This window comes from Panthera tigris, chromosome D3 (assembly GCF_018350195.1).
Source record: "Panthera tigris isolate Pti1 chromosome D3, P.tigris_Pti1_mat1.1, whole genome shotgun sequence".
Lineage (NCBI taxonomy): Eukaryota > Metazoa > Chordata > Mammalia > Carnivora > Felidae > Panthera > Panthera tigris.
The window spans coordinates 21,594,074-21,615,075 of record NC_056671.1 but is presented as its reverse complement, the minus strand read 5'-3'; the positions used below and the strand labels follow the sequence as shown (position 1 = coordinate 21,615,075).

General features: G+C 43.4%; 1 protein-coding gene across 15 annotated transcripts in view; it reads left to right on the top strand.

The window, feature by feature from the left end:
• The window catches only part of DEPDC5 (DEP domain containing 5, GATOR1 subcomplex subunit), a 142,161-nt gene that overhangs the window by 60,845 nt on the left and 60,314 nt on the right, over nt 1-21,002 (top strand). For 10 of the 15 annotated variants that reach the window (XR_006209788.1, XR_006209787.1, XR_006209789.1 and 7 more), the window contains 7 exons: nt 8,208-8,273; nt 12,130-12,313; nt 13,164-13,324; nt 17,285-17,402; nt 17,867-18,034; nt 18,938-19,157; nt 20,501-20,634. Coding sequence is in view for 11 of the 15 variants with exons in the window: in XM_042961718.1 (XP_042817652.1) it covers nt 8,208-8,273; nt 12,130-12,313; nt 13,164-13,324; nt 17,285-17,402; nt 17,867-18,034; nt 18,938-19,157; nt 20,501-20,634 (1,051 nt within the window). In the remaining 4 variants the exon portion in view is untranslated. Of the gene's footprint in view, nt 1-8,207; nt 8,274-12,125; nt 12,314-13,163; nt 13,325-17,284; nt 17,403-17,866; nt 18,035-18,135; nt 18,192-18,937; nt 19,158-20,500; nt 20,635-21,002 lie in introns of those variants that run through there. The other 5 variants (XM_042961723.1, XM_042961720.1, XM_042961725.1 and 2 more) reach the window with 3 other exon arrangements.

Genomic DNA, 21,002 nt, shown 5'->3' with positions numbered 1-21,002 from the left:
CATGCACCTGATGGACCTCTCTGCTTGGATAACTCCCAAGTACCTCATCCTCAGTATACTGACAAGGAAAATCATCTCTGGTGGCTCCCCTACCCACTCTCCCTCTTCTGTTCCCTCTCTCTTCTGACTCTGGCCTGTCCCCTCCATTCTCACTGCTTCTGCTTTGGTTCAGACCCATGCCATATCTGGCCAGGATTATGACAGCAATTTTCTAAGTGGTCTTCCTGCTTTGTCCCTGCTCCCTCTGATTCATCTTCCATACTGTCACCAAGGAGATATTTCTAAATACAAATCTGATCAGCCCCTCCTTCCCACGTATAAAACCCTCCCGTGGTTCATGGCCTGTAACACTAGTCATGACCCATCTGCTGCCTGCCTTTGCATCCTTATTGGCCACCACTTCCACACATCACTGTATACAGAAAGAACTCAGGCTCTAGACTCTTCAGATGTGAGTCCTAACTCCACTTCTAATGAGCAGTGAGGCCCTCAGGCCAAGTTACCTCTATGTGTCTTACTTTCATCATCTGTGAAGAGGATTTGTGTGAATATTAAATGTGATAATCCATGTAAAGTGCTTGGAATGGTTCCTGGCACAGTCAGCAAGTAAGAGCTGCCTTTGTCATGTGTGTTATGATATGTGCATGTGTTATATTCCAGCCATTGCTTGTGGCTCCTCCAAAGATCTTTGTCCTCATATTTCTTTGCATGAACTAGCACCCCTGCAGAATATGCTTTCACCCTATCTTCAACCCTGATTCTGCCTGGCAAACATCAGCTCAGTCTTTTTTTTTTTATTTTTATTTATTCATTTTGAGAGAGAGAAAGCATCTGAGCATGAGCCGGGGAGAGGCAGAGAGAGAGGGGGAGAGAGAGAATCCCAAGCAGACTCTGGACTATCAGTGCAGAGCTCAACACGGGGCTCGAACTCACAAACCATGAGATCATGACCTGAGCTGAAACCAAGAGTTGGGCGTTTAACCGACTGAACTACCCAGGCACCTCATCAACTCAGTCTTTATGATTCAACCCCCAAAATACCTTCTCTTTGAAGCCCTCCCTGGCGGTTCTCCCCATGCCTTCCTAGGAGATTTTAGGCATGTTTCCACATCGTTCCATATGCATAACCTAATTGTACTACTTGGCATATCATGATCCCGCTGTTTGTTTCTATGTCTGTCTCTGCACTAGACTGAAAGAATTTATCTTTATTCATCTTCTCCCCACAGTGTTTAGCACATTTATTGACAAATGAATTTGTGCTTCCACGACCAAGCTGCCATATGTGAGAAGCATCTGAACAGCCCACAAAATTATTCTCTTTAATTGGTATGCAAGTGCGCAATTACATAAATATATTCTAGAATGTGTAGCTTCTTGGAGAAAGTGTGGGCTCCTCAGACTTTTTCTAGTCAGGCCAATAGAGTTAAGTAGGATCATCCTTACCTTTGCCTATTCCCTTTATGACCAGTAGCATGTGATTTCAAAGGGGCCAGGGGTCACATGGGAATTGAACTCCTATCTTTGATCTTGTGCTTCCCGATCGATTATGTTAGCCAGCCACAGAAAGGATTAGATAAAAATCATTATAATTTTTATTACCATATTGCCATTTATAACCAATTAATGTCAGATCTATGAGGATATATCCCAAATCTTTCCATATGTCATCACCTCTACCAGTCCCAGCCCTAATGAAGGTACCTTCATCTTTCGCCTGGATTGTTGTGATATCCCACTAACTGGTCTCTCAGCTTCCTCTTTTTGCCCTTTGATATAGTTTATTTCCAGCACAGCAATTCAGAGTGACCCTCTGAAAATAGAAGTCAGATCATGAAACTTCTGTGCACAAAACCCTCCAAGGGCTTCCCAGTGCACTCGGATCAAAAGCCAAAGGCGTTACAATAGCCGACAGAGCCCCCTCCCTCTTGCAACCCTTTGTTACTCTCAGACCTCGTCTCCTGCTTTCCCCTCTCACTTTATTATTGTAGGGGTTTCCTAAATGTATCAGGCACGCTCTGAATCTGAGGTGCTTTTTCCTGCTCTCCCCTCTGCTCTGCCCTTATACTGGAGAGCTTTATGGCTAAGGTCCACATGCCTGAGTTTGCCCAGGACAGTCTGGTTTGAATTCATTGTCCTGTGTAATTATTAATAGTGTCCCTTTCACTCTAAAGGTGTCCTGGATTGGATGATAAATGATATGGCCATCCTACGCACAGCTTGTTCTGTTCCTTCCTTTAGGTCTTACCCAAATTGCCACTCTCTACCTTGGCACTCCCGTCCATCTTCCCTGCCTGCTACTTCTACATAATGCCACCTGTCATACTAGGTCTTTTAATTTTGTGGTTTTTATTGTAAGCTCCAACAAGGCAAAGATTTGTGTTTCCCTCATGACTATATCTTCAGAACTTAGAACAGTTCCTGGCACATATCAGGTAGTTGAATGAATACTAAAAGTTTTCTGAGGTTAGCTTTCCCTCCACTGAAGAGTGCTTTTCTTCCCTGTCTTATAACCTTGTTGAACAATTAACTGGATTCCTTTTCTCGAAGGCTTGGACAGTCTTTTTTCTGCCTTGCTTGTTTTTGAAGTGACTTTCCTTTCAATCCATCCTCAGTCTTCATGGAATATGGTTTGCTTTCTTCAAACTCACTATACTCTCACTCATTCCAGAAATGTTTATTGAACTGTAGGCACTGTGCTAAGGTCTGAGGAGAAACAAAATGATTAAGACACCACTTCTCCTCACCTCGGGGAGCTCTGGCTCTCCATTCACTTGGGATTCTATTTGAAGTAGTTTTGTGCCTGGTAACAATGATGAAAGGGAAGCCCTCTCATGGGGAGCTGGACTTAGTGGTTCCAGTGATACCATGCGGTTTGAACATGTGACCTCTGCTGCCTTATGATACATGAGGGAGTGTCCCAGTCCTGCCCATCATGGTCTTTGGAGTTTAGCATTCAGCCTTTGCTGCTGCTCAGGTTCATCATCTGTATAATGGGCATAAAGATCTTCACCTGCCTACCTGCTTCACAGGGTTGTTATAAGGAGCAAAAGTAGATTGGGCTCCTTAACGCAAAATTGTCACACTAGGTTCTTGTTTGGGGACAAAGTGAGGTCTAAATAAATAATTAGTTACCTTTTCATTTGTTAAAAAATTGAAAAGAAATGAGAGAACCTCATCTGTGACCCCACCTTCACCTCCTGGGCCTGACAGTTTGTACCATCTGCGTGACTCAGATTTTCTCTTGCATTTGGACATGATTCATATGTGAGTCACGATTCACAGGAGTGGTGTCTCTGTGGGTTTCCCTCCTGGCCCGTAGACTTTCATTTTGAGCATTGTTGGCTAGAGCCTTGTACCTGTACTCTTGTTTTTTCACCATGTTGCCCAGCAGGGACCAGGTGGTCAATGGAACTGGGGAGATAGCGTGTGTGTGTGTGTGTGTGTGTGTGTGTGTGTGTGTGTGTGTGTAATTTTAGTTAATATAGAGTGCAATATTGGTTTCAGGAGTAGGATTCAGTGACTCATCACTTACATACAACACCCAGTGCTCATCACAAGTGCCCTCCCTAGTATCTATCACCTGTCTCCCACTCCCCTCCCTCCTGGGGAGATAGTTTTTATCCCTCTGTTTCTTTGAGTGGGCACCCATTTATAAGACTTCTCAGCCACTGTCATTCCCTTCATTGGGGAATAAGTGCTCTAGATAGTTTTTGGAAAAGAAAATAACTAGATGCCATGCTTTCTTTCCCTGTGATATTAGGACTCAGAATCTGCAGCTTGGTATTTGTGTTGAGTATTAGGTACATGTAGCAGCCTGAGAGCTGAAGTAAAAGTAAAACAGCACGCTGAGACTGGAGGAAAGGGCCTCAGAGTCATTCACTCAGGCTGGGATTTTTTTTTTTTTTTAACATTTATTTATTTTTGAGACAGAGAGAGACAAAGCATGAACAGGGGAGCATCAGAGAGAGGGAGACACAGAATCTGAAGCAGGCTCTAGGCCCTGAGCCGTCAGCACAGAGCCCGACATGGGGCTTGAACTCACGGACCGTGAGATCATGACCTGAACCGAAGTCGGACGCCCAACCGACTGAGCCACCCAAGCGCCCCACAGGCTTGGGATTTTTGTGGGAAAGTGCCATATCTGTAGTCCAGAGAGGAGAAATGACTAGTCCCACACACAGGCTTCTAGATGTCACCCAGGGTCAGTCCCACAGGTCCCACATGGATTACCCATTTTGGCCTGAGGTTAGCAAGCGAAGAACATGTTCAGACTTCTTGACTCTGAACAGATGTCAAAAGGCCAAGCTAAGATGGTGACTTTCAGCATTGGCTCCCCAAGGTGAATGTCTGGCTTTGAATGTTGAGAGTGAGGTCTCATTCACAAATATTAGGTTAGAGCAGAACTGACTGACCGTGAGGTCTCATGTTGGTCATCTCAAGTTGTGGGACTTGTCATATGCCAACAGCCAGCACGTTTGACTGAAAATAAGTCTCATAGGCAGAGCTGGTGGGAGAGGCAGTATGTTAGATTGAACTGCAAGGAAACTGTGTATAAAGAGCCTCATGAAAGAGCCTAAAATATTTCTTTAAATATTTTTCATTGTTTTTAAAAAGTAAAGTGTGTGTGTGTGTGTGTGTGTGTGTGTGTGTGTGTGTGTGTGTAGCATAAAAGACTGGCGGCCTTATATGTGCTTTTGTCTGTTAGAGATGGTGCAGTTCTTGTCTAGGATCCTATTGGTTGCCTCTTTGAGCTCAAGGAATTGCCCACAAAATTATAAGTTGAACTGTTTTTTTATTAGTCTAAGAATTTCAGTTCTTACAGACCAAGTCTGGATTCAGTTTTCTAGAAAGAAAGAAAGAAAGAAAGAAAGAAAGAAAGAAAGAAAGAAAGAGAGAGAGAGAGAGAGAGAGAGAGAGAGAAAGAAAGAAAGAAAGAAAGAAAGAAAGAAAGAAAGAAAGAAAAGATTCTCTAATGACCAAATTTAGCATCTCAACTTGTGAGGTAATGTATTTAATAATTTCCTATTGCTCAGAATGCTTTGAGAATTCTGATTTTGTAAGTGCCTTCATACCAATTCTCAGGCTAAACAAGAAAATCCACTTCGTTGCTTCTTAATAGTTCGCTTTGTGTTTGCATGAAAATGGATGTTGTCAGCCAGGATAGCTTTTTCAGAAAATTTAGCTCCAAATGGCTTTTGACTGTTGACAAAGAAGAGATAACATTTTCAATAGCTGAAAACTGGTGCCCCAGATGGAGAGTCAGGAAATAAGACGTCTGTAGAGTTGAGCAGAGTCTAAATGCTGGTTTCACCTACTTACTGTGTGATCTTCAGTAAGTTACTTCACTTCTCTGAGCTTTAGTTCATCTGTAGAAGGGGAATAGTACCTTCTTCATATCTGCCTCATAGTAGGGGTTTGAATAAAATGAAACACTGTGCTTATTTGACTTAATAAATCAGTTGTATCTTATTATGATGAATGGTAATAAAAAAAAAAAATCTACTGAAGGCAGTTCCAAAAAAGAAGTTCTAAAATTGTTTGGCCATGTGATATCTCTTTTTAAATTCTTAAAAATTTATTAATTTTAAAATTTACATACAGTAAAATTCACTGTTTTTAGTGTACAGTTCTGTGAGTTTTGACAAATGCATGCAGTCATATAACCACCAACACATCAAGATACAGAACATTTCCATTTCACCCCACATTCTTTTGGGTGGCCCCTTTGTACTCAGCCACACCCCTGTCCCCTGGCAACCGATGATCTGTTCTCTCTCCCTTTAGTTTTGTCTTGTCCCAGCATGTCACGCACATGGAATCATACAGTATGTAGCTTTTTGAGTCTGGCTTCTTTTATTCAGCATAGAATTCATTTGAGATTCATCCAAGTTGTTGAATGTTCATTACTTTTTATTGTTGAGTTGCATTCCATCATATGAATATATTAGTTTGTTTATCCCTTCATTTGCAAAATATTTGGACTGTTTCCAGGTTTGGGGAACTATGAATAAAGCTACCGTAAACATTTACATAACAGTTTTTTTTTTTATTTCTCTTGAGTAAGTTCGTAGGCATGGAATTGCTGGGTCAAACGGTAAAATATCTGTTTAACTTTTATTTTTACGTATTTATTAAAAAAAATTTTTTTAATGGTTATTTATTTTGAGAGAGAGAGTGTGTGAGCAGGGGAGGGACAGAGAGAGAGGAGACACAGAATCCAAAGCAGGCTTCAGGCTCTGAGCTGTCAGCACAGAGCCCAATGCAGGACTTGAACTCAGGAACCATGAGATCATGACCTGAGCTGAAGTTGGCTGCTTAACCAACCTTAACCTGATCAAGAGTCACATGCTCTTCTGACTGAGCCAACCAGGCACCCCTATCTGTTTAACTTTTTTTTTTTTTAACTTTTTTTTTTTTTTTAACGTTTATTTATTTTTGAGACAGAGCATGAATGGGGGAGAGTCAGAGAGAGGGAGACACAGAATCCGAAACAGGCTCCAGGCTCCGAGCTGTCAGCACAGAGCCCGACGCGGGGCTTGAACTCACAAACCATGAGATCATGACCTGAGCTGAAGTCGGCCGCTTAACCGACTGAGCCACCCAGGTGCCCCTGTTTAACTTTTAAAGAAGCTGCCGTGCTGACAGCTCAGAGCCTGGAACCTGCTTCAGATTCTGTGTCTCCCTCTCTTTCTGCCCCTCCCCTGCTCATGCTCTCTGTCTCTCAAAAATAATAAACCGTTAAAAAAAAAGTTATTATTTTTTTTAAACTGTTTTCCAAAGCCGTGCACCATTCTGCATTCCTACCATCAATGAATAAGGGTTTCCATTGTTCCACATCTTGTTCACACTTGGCATAACTTGTCATTTTAGCCATTCCAAGAGGTCTGTAGAGGTATCTGTACTTTTAACTTGCCATTTCCCTAATGGCTGAGGAAGTTGAGCATCTTTTCATGTGCTTATTTGGTTTCTGTATGTGTTCAGTGAAATGTTCAAATCTTTTGCCCTATTTCTCATTAAGTTGTGCTCTTATTCTTGAGTTTTGAGGGCTGTTTATATAATCTGGCTACAAGTCCTTTGCTATATAGGTGATTTGCAGATGTTTTCTCCCATGTTGTGGCTTGTCCTTTCAAAGACTCCATGAGGGACTTATACGTATTTATTCTTGTTATAAAAGATTCAGATGACACAAAAGTATCTAGAATAAAAACTGTAAGTTCTGGTTTACCTCCTGTCACCTCCCCCAGCTTTCTCCTTGGAGGTAGCCACTGTTGACAGTTTGGTGAGGATTTTCCCAATCTTTTTCATAGTACCATAATTTTCTAGTAAGTATATGTGTCTAGAAAGGGACCTTTAAACATTGATATGTATGTACTTTGGGGCACGTGGGTGGCTCAGTCGGTTAAGCGTCCCACTTTGGCTCAGGTCATGATCTCGAGGCTCGTGAGTTTGAGCCCTGTGTCAAGCTCTGTGCTGACAGCTCAGAGCCTGGAGCCTGCTTCGGATTCTTTATTTCCCTCTTGCTCTGTCCCTCCCCCGCTCACACTCTGTCTCTCGCTCTCTCTCTCTCAAAAATAAATAAACATAAAAAAATAAATATTGGTATGTACTTTAAAATTAGTTCTGTTACTTTTCAGGCAATAAGTTGCATTTCAAAGATCTTTCTGTTTTTTCTTTCAGACACTTATAGGGAAAATCATTGTTTTTCTCTTAAAGTGGTGAGTTTTAATATGTCTTAGGTCATATTCCAGAAAGCTATGATTTGGAGAAGGAAATTCCAGATAATGATGACTGATAAGTGAAATAAACTTTAAATAGGTCATTTTGTTTTTGCTAAAGATTTATCCAATTAGTTGAAGTGACTTTGAAATATAGCCATTTTCTTAAAATAAATGGTGGATTGCTTTTTGCTAGTGTGTGTGTGTGTGCGCGTGTGCATGTAAGCCAATGCTAATGGTCTCATTGGGCAAAGAATGGTATTGATAACCTCAGAGTAACGTTCTGGATCATTCCCAAGTTTTAGATTGCTCATTTTTCTTTGATTGATTCTTTTGTGCTGTTTGAAATATTCACAGAATTTGTACTTGGTTCACATTTTTATTTTTAGCTATGATTTTGGGCTTTTTCAACCATAACTGGCCAGTACTTTCATTTATTTCTTTATTTTATAGAATGAGCCTCATTAAGCTGTTTTCATCTTTCCATAGGTATGAATCCTAGGACCCAAAACAAGGATTCTCTAGAGGACAGTGTTTCTGCCTCTCCAGATCCAAGTAAGAGGGAGCAGCTGACTGGGGTGGGGTCAGGGCGGGGGTGGTCAGAGCATGAGGAAGCAAGGGGGAGCTCTGTGGGAAGTCCACACATCTCTGGGTACCAGAAGGCAATGTGGTAAAGGAAAAATTTTCAGCCTCTCCAGTGGAAAGTGAAGAGAGGAGTGGCCAAATAACCTCTTCTCGAATGTGATTCGGCAGCACGTGGGAAGGGTAATGGAATTCCCATGAGGTCCTTACGCCAATTCAGAACTGGCCTTAGCCCTTAAAGGCCTTGTGATGGCTCTGGGGAACAAAGGAATAAGAGGGACTAGAACTGTTTACATACTTGTAGTTGAAATTGTTTGACTGGGTTGCATTTTTTTTTAATCATCTTTATCTGTTGAAATATCTGCAGGAAGAGCACATCTAAATATCTATAATAGCAGAATACAAAAAAAAAAAAAAAAAAAAAATCCTACCACCTGGTAGACTTTATTTTACTTAGCTGTGACCAGTAGATATACATCACTGAATCTTTCTTCCCACTTATAATTAACTAAATAATCCTTTTACTACTTCTTCTGACTCCTCATATTAGTCATTTTTTTTTCTTTTTCTATTATTTAAAAAAAATTTTAATGTTTATTTTTGAGAGACACAGACCAAGCATGAGTGGGGGAGGGGCAGAGAGAGAGGAAACACAGAATCTGAAGCAGGCTCCAGGCTCTGAGCTGTCAGCACAGAGCCCGATGCAAGGGCTTGAACTCATGAACCACAAGACCAAGGTCTGAGCCCAAGTTGGATACTTAACTGACTGAGCCACCTAGGCACCCCTCTTTTTTTTTTTTTTGAGAGAGAGAGAGAGAGAGAAAACGCACTCATGCATTGGAAGGGGAGAGGGAGGGAGAAAGAGAATCTTAAGCAGGCTCCACATGTGGAGCCTGATGCGGGGCTCGATCTCACAACTATGAGATCATGACCTGAGCTGAAATCAGGAGTCGGATGCTTAACCAACTGAGTCACCCAAGAGCCCTTAGTCATTTTTTTAAATGTTTTATTTTGAGAGAGAGTGAGCATGAATGCGCACATGTGTGCACACGTCGGGGAAGGGCAGAAAGAGAGGGAGAGAGAATCCCAAGCAGGCTCCACACTGCCAGCACAGAGCCCAATGTGGGGGGGTCAAACCCAGGAACCTCAAGATCATGACCTGAGCTGAAACCAAGAGTTGGATGCTTAACCCACTGAGCAACCACGTGTCCCCCTGCTAGTCATTTTTAGTGACTTAGCACATGTATCAAACACATTACATCCCAGTTTGAAAAATCATTTATTATTGGGGGTCATTTTGGGTGGTTTCTAGTTTTTTAGCAATACTATTGAATACAGGTATAGTACATGGTGCAGTGGGTATATCTTTTCTTTCAGTTCACATCCTGGAATATATTTCCCCCAAAGTATGGTTGGCAGGATGATTATTTTCCAGAATGCTGCCAACAATGAATAGATGAGCCTATTCTTTCTGTACAACCCTAGCACTGGATTTTGGAATCCATGTTTATCGTTGTTAATTCAACGGTTCTGTTGTGGGCCCTCTTCAGAGTCCTTCTCTATAGGGCGTAAAGATATTGGAGTTAGAAAAGAGGCCACACTGTTTGCCCAAGGAAAAAACATCATTAAACTAAGAATCAGGAACTTTTCTCACCATGGGATTTTGGACCAGACATTTGAATGTTTGTATCTTGGTGTGTGCCCAGCAGAAAACATTTCTGAAGGATGTTTATGATCCAGAGGGTCAGGAAGCTAATGAGAGCCAGAACGATCTAAGACAGCATATTCAATTGTCTTCTGCTTCTGGCTTCCCACTGTAGTTTTGATTGGGTGTCTTCCTTCTGCTCCTGGTTCTAACTGGGAACTAGGAACAAGCTTACTCCTTCATCTGCCTTATTGGGAAATTGGGGTGATCAATTAGGTTCTTTTAGATTGTGATTTTTTAATTCTTGAAGTGTTAATGAGTTATCAAGGCCTGTGTATAGTCAAACTCACAGAATCAGAGAGTAGGTGGTTGCCAGGGGCTTGAGGGGAGGCGGAAGTGAGGAGTTGCTAATCAGTGGATATAACGTTCCAGTTATGCATGATGAATAAATTCTAGAGATCTGCTGCACAACGCTGTGCCCAAGTTAGCATTCCTGTGTTGTACTCTTAAAATTTTGCGAAGAGTAGCTCTCATGTTAAGTGTGTTTACCACACTAAAATAGAATTCAAACAAACAAACAAACAAATAAAATACCCTAGACCTGTGTAGATCAGGGAGTTAGTTTTGTTGCAATTTCCTAAGGCAGTGGTGCTACATGGGGTGTGTTTCCCACTATGACTTATCACATGCGTCAGGTCCTCTTCTTGTCCTTTAACTCTAGGTTCAGTGGGACTCTGTTGTATTGGGTAGTGTGTGTGTGTCACTATGTGGTGGAAAGATCCCTAAGCAGAGAGGCTTCTGATTGAGTAACTTCTGGGAGGTTCAGCTTGGCCAGGTGTTTAAAGGGGTCAGTGATGTTGCAGTACCTGCTCCGAGGAGGCCATGTGTCAGCTGATGAGATAGGGTGAATGAGACAGAGGTAAATCACAATGTAAGCTGCATTAGCACTGTGCAAAAGATAAGGTGCTATTTATTTATTTATTTACTTACTGTTAGAGAGGGAGCGCGCACATGTTCATGCGAGTGTGAGCTGCGGAGGGTCAGAGAGAGATGGAGACAGAGAATCCCAAGCAGGTTACACACTCAGCGCGGAGCCCAACGTGGGGCTCAGTCTCACAACCGTGAGATCATGACTTGAGCCGAAATCCAGAGTCGGATGCGTAACCAACTGAGCCATCCCGGCACCCCAAAGATAAGGTGTTTAAGGTGTCCCTTGCTTGATACTCAGAGGCAAAGTCATGGAGTGTTTTTGCTTCAGATTGCTCCCTTGTATAAAGATTTGAAAAATAATATTTGCTTAAATTACTTAAAGAGATAACTTCCCTATTACCTTAAGTCAGTGATTCTCAACTGGGGATGATTTTGCTCCCTGGGGGGACATGTGGCAACATCTGCAGACGTTTTTGGTTTTCACAACCAGGAGATGCCACTGGCATCTAGTAAGTAGAGTCCAGGGATGCTGTTCAAATCCTAAAATACAAAGGACAGCCCCCCCAAGACAAAGAATTTTCCAGTCCAAAATGTCAGTAGTGCCAAGGTGGAGAAACCCTGCTTTAACCAAAGAGCAGGCGATTTAGGACAGATCCATGTGATTGGGCCCACTCTGCTGATTGCAGCTTTCGTTTCTAGATTGTTAAAGTCTGTCTCTTGAAGTTATGGCCTTGTAACTTTCCCAGACACCCTTCTTTGATTTCTCCTCCTACCCTTTTGGATCTGTGACCTATTTTTGCAATTCTGAAAGTATTCCTGAATTCTGCTACCATGTGCTGATTGCTCCAAAACCTGGCTGAGCTCTTCTTTCCCCACCGGCCACTCTGCAGTCCTCCAGAGAGGCTCTGGCTTGAGCCTGTTTTCTGCTCTTGGAATGTTGATTTGCTTCGATGCATAACACTGCCTGTGCTACCCTGCCGTAACCTCACTGGCATTGTGGCTGTTAGCTGAGGATCGGCAAAAAATGAAAAATATCAGCTGTGAATCCCATTTGCATGATGGGATTGGATAAGCACTTGCACTGCATTATCTAACAAACTCTGTTTCTCTCTTCCTCCCTCCCCCACCCCCTTTCTTCTTTTCCATCCCTTTCCTGGCAATTTTGTCACCTTTCATTCCTCTCCCCCACCCCACCCATGTCCCACACCTGCCCTGGTGACCACATGTACCTTTCTCTCCTGTTACACGAGGCAGTTCTGACACTGTCTGCTCCCCCTGTAGTGCCAGGCTTCTGTTGCACAGTTGGAGTGGACTGGAAGTCTCTCACTACTCCGGCGTGTCTCCCCCTCACCACCGACTACTTCCCTGACCGCCAGGGCCTGCAGAACGACTACACGGAGGGCTGTTATGATCTCCTCCCAGAAGCAGACATCGACAGGTCGGTGTCAGAGGAGGGTTTGGGGTATGCATCAAAACACTACATTTTCAAGCTTGTGTCTTCCTTTTCTGTTTAGAGAATTTTATTGAAGCAAGAACTGTCGATTTTTTTTTAGAGTTCCATTGACATGCCTCCTTTAGCCATTTGTCCTCATTGATCCTTTCTCATATTTCTCTATTGCATTTGTTCTGGACACACTAAATCTCTTTAAAAAAAATTTTTTTAATTAAAAACATTTTTTTTTTTTTAAGTTTTAGAGAGTGCACTAGCTGGAGAGAGGGGCAGAGGGAGAGAAAGATAAATTTTTTTTAATTAAAAAAAATGTTTATTTATTTTGAGAGAGAGTATGTGCACAAGCAGGGGAGGGGCAGAGAGAGAGAGAGAGAGAGAGAGAGAGAGAGAATCCCAAGCAGGCTCCATGCTGTCAGCACAGAGCCCGACATGGGGCTCCATCTCACGACTGCGGGATCATGACCTGAGCCAAAATCAAGAGTCGGAGGCTTAACTGACTAAACCACCCAGGCGCCTGAGATCACCTACAGCCCTGAGATCATGACCAGAACCAAAATCAAAAGTTGAACGCTCTACTGACTGAGCCACCCAGGCATCCCTGATCTTCTTTTCTAAGATTGGCTATTAGCTTTTATTTACCTTCTTCTTCTGCCTCTTTTCAACTGATCATTTCTCCCAAAACTGGTTTATAGATTGATAGTTTTATGAACCACCATACAATGGTTATCAGGGCTGGCTTGTGGGGTCAAAGCAAAAACAGAGGATGGGAGTATAGACTCTGAGTGTCACTCTGACCTGGGCCAAGCACACCCATGTGAACAACCGTCTGTTTTCTCAGGAGGGATGAGGAAGGTGTGCAGATGACGGCCCAGCAGGTGTTTGAAGAGTTCATCTGCCAGCGTCTCATGCAGGGCTACCAAATCATAGTGCAGCCCAAGGCACAGAAACCCAACCCTGCTGTCCCACCCCCGCTGAGCAGCAGCCCACTCTATAGCCGAGGTGAGTTTTTCTCTGGGGACTTGTATTTTTTCTTTTCAACTAAATTTGTATGAGTACGTTCTCAAGATGGTAGGGAATAGACAAATTTAGGAGTAATTATTTTTCAACACAAAATTCACAAAATTTTACTTTACATGAGGAATATAGTCTCCACTAGGCCCAGATTTATCTTAAAATTTTCTTTAATCTACCACTCTCCTTTTAAGGAAGAGGATATGACCCAGTTCAGGAATGTTATAGCCTGGCTTTGGCAATACCCTGTAGTAGCAGGCAGCTGAGCCAGGACTGAACCGTCAAAGTACATAGTGCATATTTTAGACCCAATATACTTTTTTTAATGTTTATTTTTATTTTTGGGAGAGACAGAGACAATGCAAGTGGGTTAGGGGCAGAGAGAGAGGGAGACACAGAATTCAAAGCAGGCTCCAGGCTCTGAGCTGTCAGCACAGAGCCCGACACGGGGCTCGAACTCACAAGCTATGAGATTGTGACCTGAGCCGAAGTCGGACACGCAACCGACTGAGCCACCCAGGCGTCCCTTTAGACCCAATATTTATTTCTAGCACAGTACCTGGCACACAGCAGGTTCTCAGAAGTTTTGTAAACCTGAAGTTTATACTTCCCGCCCCCCCCCCCCCCCCCCAATTCTGGATTCATCTTCTCTTACTTGTTGGTGAAGCTTAGCACATTGAAGCAAGAATGGATCATCTGTGAGTGGCAGGCACTAAGTGACAGAGACTCAGTGATGCCAATTGAGTTACAGCCAGGCTCCGGAGAGCTCTTCTGAAATAAGTCAGGTAGAGAGAATTAAGTATGGGTGCCTAGAACCAGAAAGCAGGGATCATTTCCCAGAACAATCAGTAAGTACCTGTTAGGCTCCTGCTTCCTCCTTGCAGCTAATGAGATTCCCCACTTTCCTAACCTCCCAGCTCAAAACCTCAGATCATCTTTGACTCCATTAGAGTGCCTCTGGCCAGAAAATCAAAGAAGTATGGATCTGTGATAGAGAGCTTGGTGGTCTATCCAGTCCAGGCCTTGTTGCTTATGATGAAGCTTTGGGCTCCCTCTGGATTTTCTTGGGAGCCCATTATGTTATTTATCACTTGTTGTCTTCTTTTTATTTTCTAGACTGTACTGAATAGTAATCTTCTTGAGTTCCAGGACTATATCAACCTCACGTTTTTATCCTTTACATTGGAGACTACCGTGCCTGGCATACAACAATATGGGTTGATAAATATATTCATTCATTCATTCATTCATTCACTCAACAGTATTTTTGAAGCCCTTGCTCTGTGGGGCATTTATAGCCCAGTGGGGAAAAATAACATTAATCATACTATGAAATAATATAATTCCTTGTTGTGATAAAGACTGTGAAGGAAAAATCAAAGGGCTATAAGGATATTTAATATTGGTCTTGATCTAGTCTGGAGGGTCAGGGATGGCTTCCGTGAGGAGGTGATGTTTGAGGTGAGACCTAAACTATGTGCAAGAGTTACTAGGAAGAGAACCAGGTTGGGAGTGGGTAGAAGTATATGGGAAGAACATGCCAGGCAGAGGGATTAGTATGTGCAAAGGCTCTGTGGCAGGAGGCACTGTGACACTTTCTGGGCAACAAAAAGAAGACTGGTGGGATGGAGCACAGGGAGTAAGCTGGAGATGTGGCCAGACATGTCAGGAGACCCAGGCCTCACAGGGCCATGTGAAGGATTTTGTTCTTTATCCCAGGAATAGTGGAATGAATTAATCTTTATTTAGCGTCAGTGGGCCCATCTAGGCTTCCTACCTGCTTTTCTCTAGAATAGCCCTTAGAGGTTCATAATTCCTCTGGTATCCACTTCTGCTCTGGTCGATTCATGAGTCTCATGTCATGGCTAGTTGGCCAGTCTACTCACCTGACCATACTCTTTCTGGCTATTTTTTCCTGTGATAAATTTAATCCTTTTATTTCTGTAGTAACAGAAATGGTATCATTGTTGTTTATTAGTTATTGGAAAAGTGACTATCATAAGTGAGATTGCTTCTGATTGAAGATTTGTTGACTACTAGTTATGAGGGGGACCTGTTCCAGTAGTGAACAGAATAGCCTCAGCCCTGTCCTCAAAGTTTATTGTCTACTGGGCAAAACAAGCATTAGACTAAATAAACCACAAGTATTTATTTGATCACAGATTGTCAAGAGTGCTGTGCAGGATAAAAACAGGAACCAATTAATTTTTTTCTTTCCTTTTTTTAGTTTATTTATTTATTTAATTAATTTATTTAGAGAACAAGTGGGGGCGGGATGGGGTGGTGGTGCAGAGAATCTGAAGCAGGCTCTGTGCTGACAGCAGACAGACCAACGTGGGGCTCCAGCACATGAACTGCGAGATCATGACCTGAGCTAAAGTTGGACACTTAACCAACTGAGCCACCCAGATGCCCCAAAACAGGAACTAATTTAGAGTGGGGTCTCAGTACTGTGCTAGGTGCTCATGAACATTATCCCATGACTTTGTCTTCCTTACAGCCAGCAAGGGGTTGTTGCAAGAAAGAAGGAATGCAGAGATGGGGGCCCTCAGACACACTCTAGTTGCAGAAAGTGAGACTCAGAGAGGTTTGGTACCCAAGGGCACACTGCTGACAAATGGAAGTGATGGGGTTTAACCTAGGGTCCTCTGAGTCAAACCCTGTCCTCTTATATGCAGCCTGACTGCCGCCCCTCACTATCACCTGGGAAATTTTGCATTCCTAGTGAAGGTCCTTTCAACCTCTGCCATCCTCTCATCCTGACAACTCCCATGCTGCCTGCCCTATGTGACTGTCTCTCAGAACTGCATGAGGGCACCCGGTTTCATTTCTAGATCACAAGAATCTTGTCTTTGCTCAGTTGTCCATCGAGGCACTATTTTTACTCTCTTAAAAGCTTACAGTTTTCTTGATTCCTCAGAATTTCTCTCTTTCTATGCACAATTCAATTCACCTAGTATGTTTTCGATACCTGCTGTGGGCATGGCATTTTGTCAGGTAAATTTAAAGACAAACAAGATTTGGGCCCCGGCCTCATGGAACCTCCACTTTGAAAGGGTGTGAGACACGCACATGTGGAGCCACATCCAGGGTAAAATTCAAACTGCTGATGGGATCTGCTAGCTTACTGGAGCAGTGGCAATTTTGATGGTGACCGTAAGTGATCTGTGGGATCTTAATGGCCCAGAAAGAGAAGGCAGAAAAAGCAACAGGAGCAAATGTTTAGAGAAGAAAATTACAACTGAAGCATGGTTTTGGGTGCCTGGGTGGTTCAGTTGGTTAAGCCTCTGGCTCTTGCTTTCAGCTCAGGTCATGATCTCATGGTTTGTGAGATGGAGCCCCACTTGGGGCTCTGTGCTGACAGCATGGAGCCTGCTTGGGATTCTCTCCCTCTCTCTCTGCCCCTCCCTGGCTTGTGCGTGCTCCCTATCTCTTTCTTTCTAAATAAATAAATAAACTTTAAAAAAAAGACGAAAGCATGGTCATAGTGTGGGAGTCACGGAAACTAAAGGTAGGTTGGCTACCACACTGGGGGCGAGGACCTTAACTGCCAGAGTGGCAGCTTGTGCTTGAGTGGAGTGGAGTTTCATTTCAGTCCCAGAGTTGAGTCTTGGCCCATTAACATCTAATCCAGAGCTTTCCTTCTCCAAGGCTGAGGAATCAGGCTCTTCAGCTTTGAGTGTGTCTTCTGGATGCTGTCAGCACCCCGGGCTCTAATCTGCTGCTGGCTGGTTTAGTAACAGAAAATTTCTGCCAACTTCAGGACTTTTTTTTTTTTTTTTTTTTTTTTTTTACCAAAAATAAGTCTTTTCCATGAAACTGGCCCTCAAAAGAGTTGCCTCTTTTGTTTCTCCTTTTTCTGACTGTATATGGAAGAGAAGCAATTGCCTGTTAAAGGAATGATCCTCGACTAGATGGAGGAAATGATTTTAACCCCCCCTCTGTTAGGCCTTGTGTCCCGAAACCGCCCTGAGGAGGAGGACCAGTACTGGCTGAGTATGGGCAGAACGTTCCACAAAGTGACGCTGAAGGATAAGATGATCACAGTGACACGTTACCTTCCCAAGTGAGTCCTTGGAAATTTAAGGTTTTCACCTACTGTCCTGAATTGTGTCCACATTACTAACTTGTGTTTGTAATGCATGCTGTGCACATAATGACTTATGTGCATGACATAATTCAAGATAGGTTGAGTGGTTGGTCTTCCTTTTCTTGGAATTACTGTTTTGCTCTCTAGGATTATTTTATGGTTATAGCTCACCTTCCTCTAAAAGGGATTATGATTCAGCCTATGATGTTTAGCCTGATTCCTAGAAAGCCAATTAAAAATAAAAAATGGGAGGGTAAAAGAATGACAAAGTTTAAGAACTAAGAAATTTCCGTTTCCAGTCCCTTGGGATGAGTTGGTTACTGCACTTGAGGGTTGAAATGCCAAGGATGGTGCTAAGTATATGGAGATGGAAAGGTCCAGAAGAATTGGAGGAGAGGGAATTCTCTTTTGGACTTCTGGGCATGCCCTTTGTTTTTCAGGTACCCTTATGAATCCGCCCAGATCCACTACACCTACAGCCTCTGTCCCTCCCACTCGGACTCAGAGTTCGTCTCCTGTTGGGTGGAATTCTCCCATGAGCGGCTGGAGGAGTACAAGTGGAATTACTTAGATCAGTATATCTGTTCTGCTGGGTCTGAGGACTTCAGGTCAGAGAGTGTGCTTTGGCTTTCCGTCTGGCTGCCTTGGGTGTACCTGAATTTTAACACGTCTGTCCTTTTTTCTGATTACAAGATGATGTTTGTTTTAGAAATCATGGAAGAACAAAAAGCACATCTGCACTGGGTTACAAAACTCAGTGAGAAGGTGGGTTGTGGTGATGGTTGCACAGCAATGTGAACGTACTTGATGGCATAGAAGTGTACACTTCAGGATTGTTAATGTGGCACATTTTGCTATGTATGTTTTACCACAGTACAACAACAGAAACTTCAGTGATGAAGTGCTCTTTGATGAAATGTCAGCGTAGATCATGTTCTTAACCTTTTCCTGACTGCCTGTGGTGTCTCATTTTTGATTTTTAATTTTTATGTGTGATTTAAAAGCCACAACCCCACCGAGTCTGGTAGCACGAATCATTCTGACATCTCTGGGATATAAACTAAAAGCACGTTTCATAGCCTACCTCCAAAGCTTGTGTTTTATTTTTTATTTATTTATTTTTTAATTTTTTTTAACATTTATTTATTTTTGAGACAGAGAGAGCATGAACAGGGGAGGGTCAGAGAAAGAGGGAGACACAGAATCTGAAACAGGCTCCAGGCTCTGAGCTGTCAGCACAGAGCCCGACGCGGGGCTCGAACCCACAGACTGCGAGATCATGACCTGAGCCGAAGTCGGACGCTTAACCAACTGAGCCACCCAGGCACCCCTAAAGCTTGTGTTTTAAATGAAGCCATGAGATGTAGCATCAGACGAACACTTATTCAAGGGGAGCTTGCTCGTCACATACCGACTCTGAGGACAGGGTCAAGATGGGGTGTTCATTAGGCGTGCTTTTATTGTCTGCTTTTGCTCACCCCACCCCCTTTTCTCCCTTTGGCCCTCCACAGCTTAATTGAGTCTCTGAAGTTCTGGAGGACCCGCTTCCTGCTGCTGCCAGCCTGTGTCACTGCCACCAAGCGCATCACAGAGGGGGAAGCCCACTGCGACATCTATGGGGACAGGCCCCGGGCGGATGAAGAAGAGTGGCAGCTCCTGGATGGTTTTATCCGCTTTGTGGAGGGTTTGAACCGGATCCGCAGGCGGCATCGCTCAGATCGCATGATGCGGGTAGGGCTCTGTGGGCCCCGTGGGGGCTGTGCTTGGTCTCCTCCTATCTCAGGGGCCTCTCTCTGACCGGTTTATTTACTCTGCAGTTGCATTTATCTTAAATCTTAACTCTGAAACAGTGAGTTCTCCTCTAGTGCAGGGTGAAGGAGGGAGGGATAGGGTACAGGCAGCCAGTGGGTAGTGTTTTGTGCCACAGGACCACCTTTGCCTACCTGAGGACACACAGCTCCTTCGTGCATTCCCCAGGTGAGACCCTATGTCAAGCCCAGCTGCTTCCTCTGGATTACTGAGTAAAAGTCACTCGAGGGTAGTGGCAGCGATACTTGTTTAACTCTCATTACTTTTGGAATTTCCAGCACCTTGGGTGTGTTCAGCCCCACACCACCCAGTGAGGATACTGAGGCTCATGGGGTTATGGGATATGCCCCGCCAGTACAGGGCAGATCTGGGATTGTGTGTGTGTGTGTGTGTGTGTGTGTGTGTGTGTGTGTGTACAGGTCTGTGAATTTTAACAGAGGCATAGATTCATGTAACACTACAACTACAATCAGGATACAGAGTAGTTCTATCACTCCCAAAAAACTCCCTTGTGCCACCCTTTATAGTCACATTTTGCCCCCATCTATAACCCCTGGCAGCCACTGGCCTGTTCTCCATCACTGTACTGTTGCCTTTTCCAAAAGTCATATACACAGAATCATATAATGTGTAACCTTTTGAGAAGCTGCCTTCTTTCACTCAGGATAATGCCCCTGGGATTCACCCAAGTTCATACAATTTGTGGCTTGTATCAGTAATTCATTCCTTTTCACTGTGAGTAGTGATGTTTCATTAGCTGTGTTTTTAACCCCAAGTTCCATGTTCTTCCCCCCACACTGGCTACCCTTTGTAGGGTAGCATTGCTTATAATTAGAAACATTTCTGAAAGACCTTGCATGGTAGAAAGAACTTTGGTTTTGAAACCAGATGACTAGAGCTTGAACTCTAGCTTCAGTGGGATTTGGGATAGGTTACTTAACCTCTCTGGGACTCAGTTTCTTCTTCCGTGATTTAGGTAGAACATTATTTACTTCCTGGTGGTGCGACAAGGGTGAAGTGATTTGTGGAACCCACCTCAAGGAGGCAGTTTGTTTTGAGTTGACAGGCATTTGAACCGTCAGTTGAAGTGAAAAGCTGTTCTAAGCATTTACTGAATAGCAGGAACCCATGTCACTTGCCTCTGTTAATTGGATTCCCAGAGCCTCAAGCACAACAGATACGGCAGGCATGCTCTGGGCTGTGAGTGGCATCTGCTAAGGGAGCCCACTGAGGCTGATGGTCTTGTCTCCTCTTCTCTGCTTTAGAAAGGGACTGCCATGAAAGGCTTACAGATGACCGGGCCCATTGCCACACACTCCCTTGAGTCTACCGGCCCCCCAGTTGGCAAGAAGGGAACATCAGCTCTGTCCGCCCTGTTGGAGATGGAGGCCAGTCAGAAGTAAGTGCCTGCTCGGGGAGTGACTCGTCCCCACCAGCAGGCTCCAAAGGTTTTGTGAGTGGAGGTGAAATATTGTTTCTGCAAGGAGCCTGAAATTAAGAAAAACACACATACATGAGAAAGCTGTGTTAATACCCAGTAAGTGTCAAATAACATGAAATATGCCAGAAATTATAAACTTGCAATCTGGGACTTAATTTGAACTACAGATACATTTGGTTTGGCCTATAAAGTGGGGTTTCTTTGTTTCTTTGAGTTTTGTTTTTTTTTTATAATACATTTTGTAATTTAGAGCAGTTGTAGGTTCAAAGCAAACTTGAGTGGAAGGAAGAGAGATTTCTTGTATACCCCCTGTCTTCATACCTGCA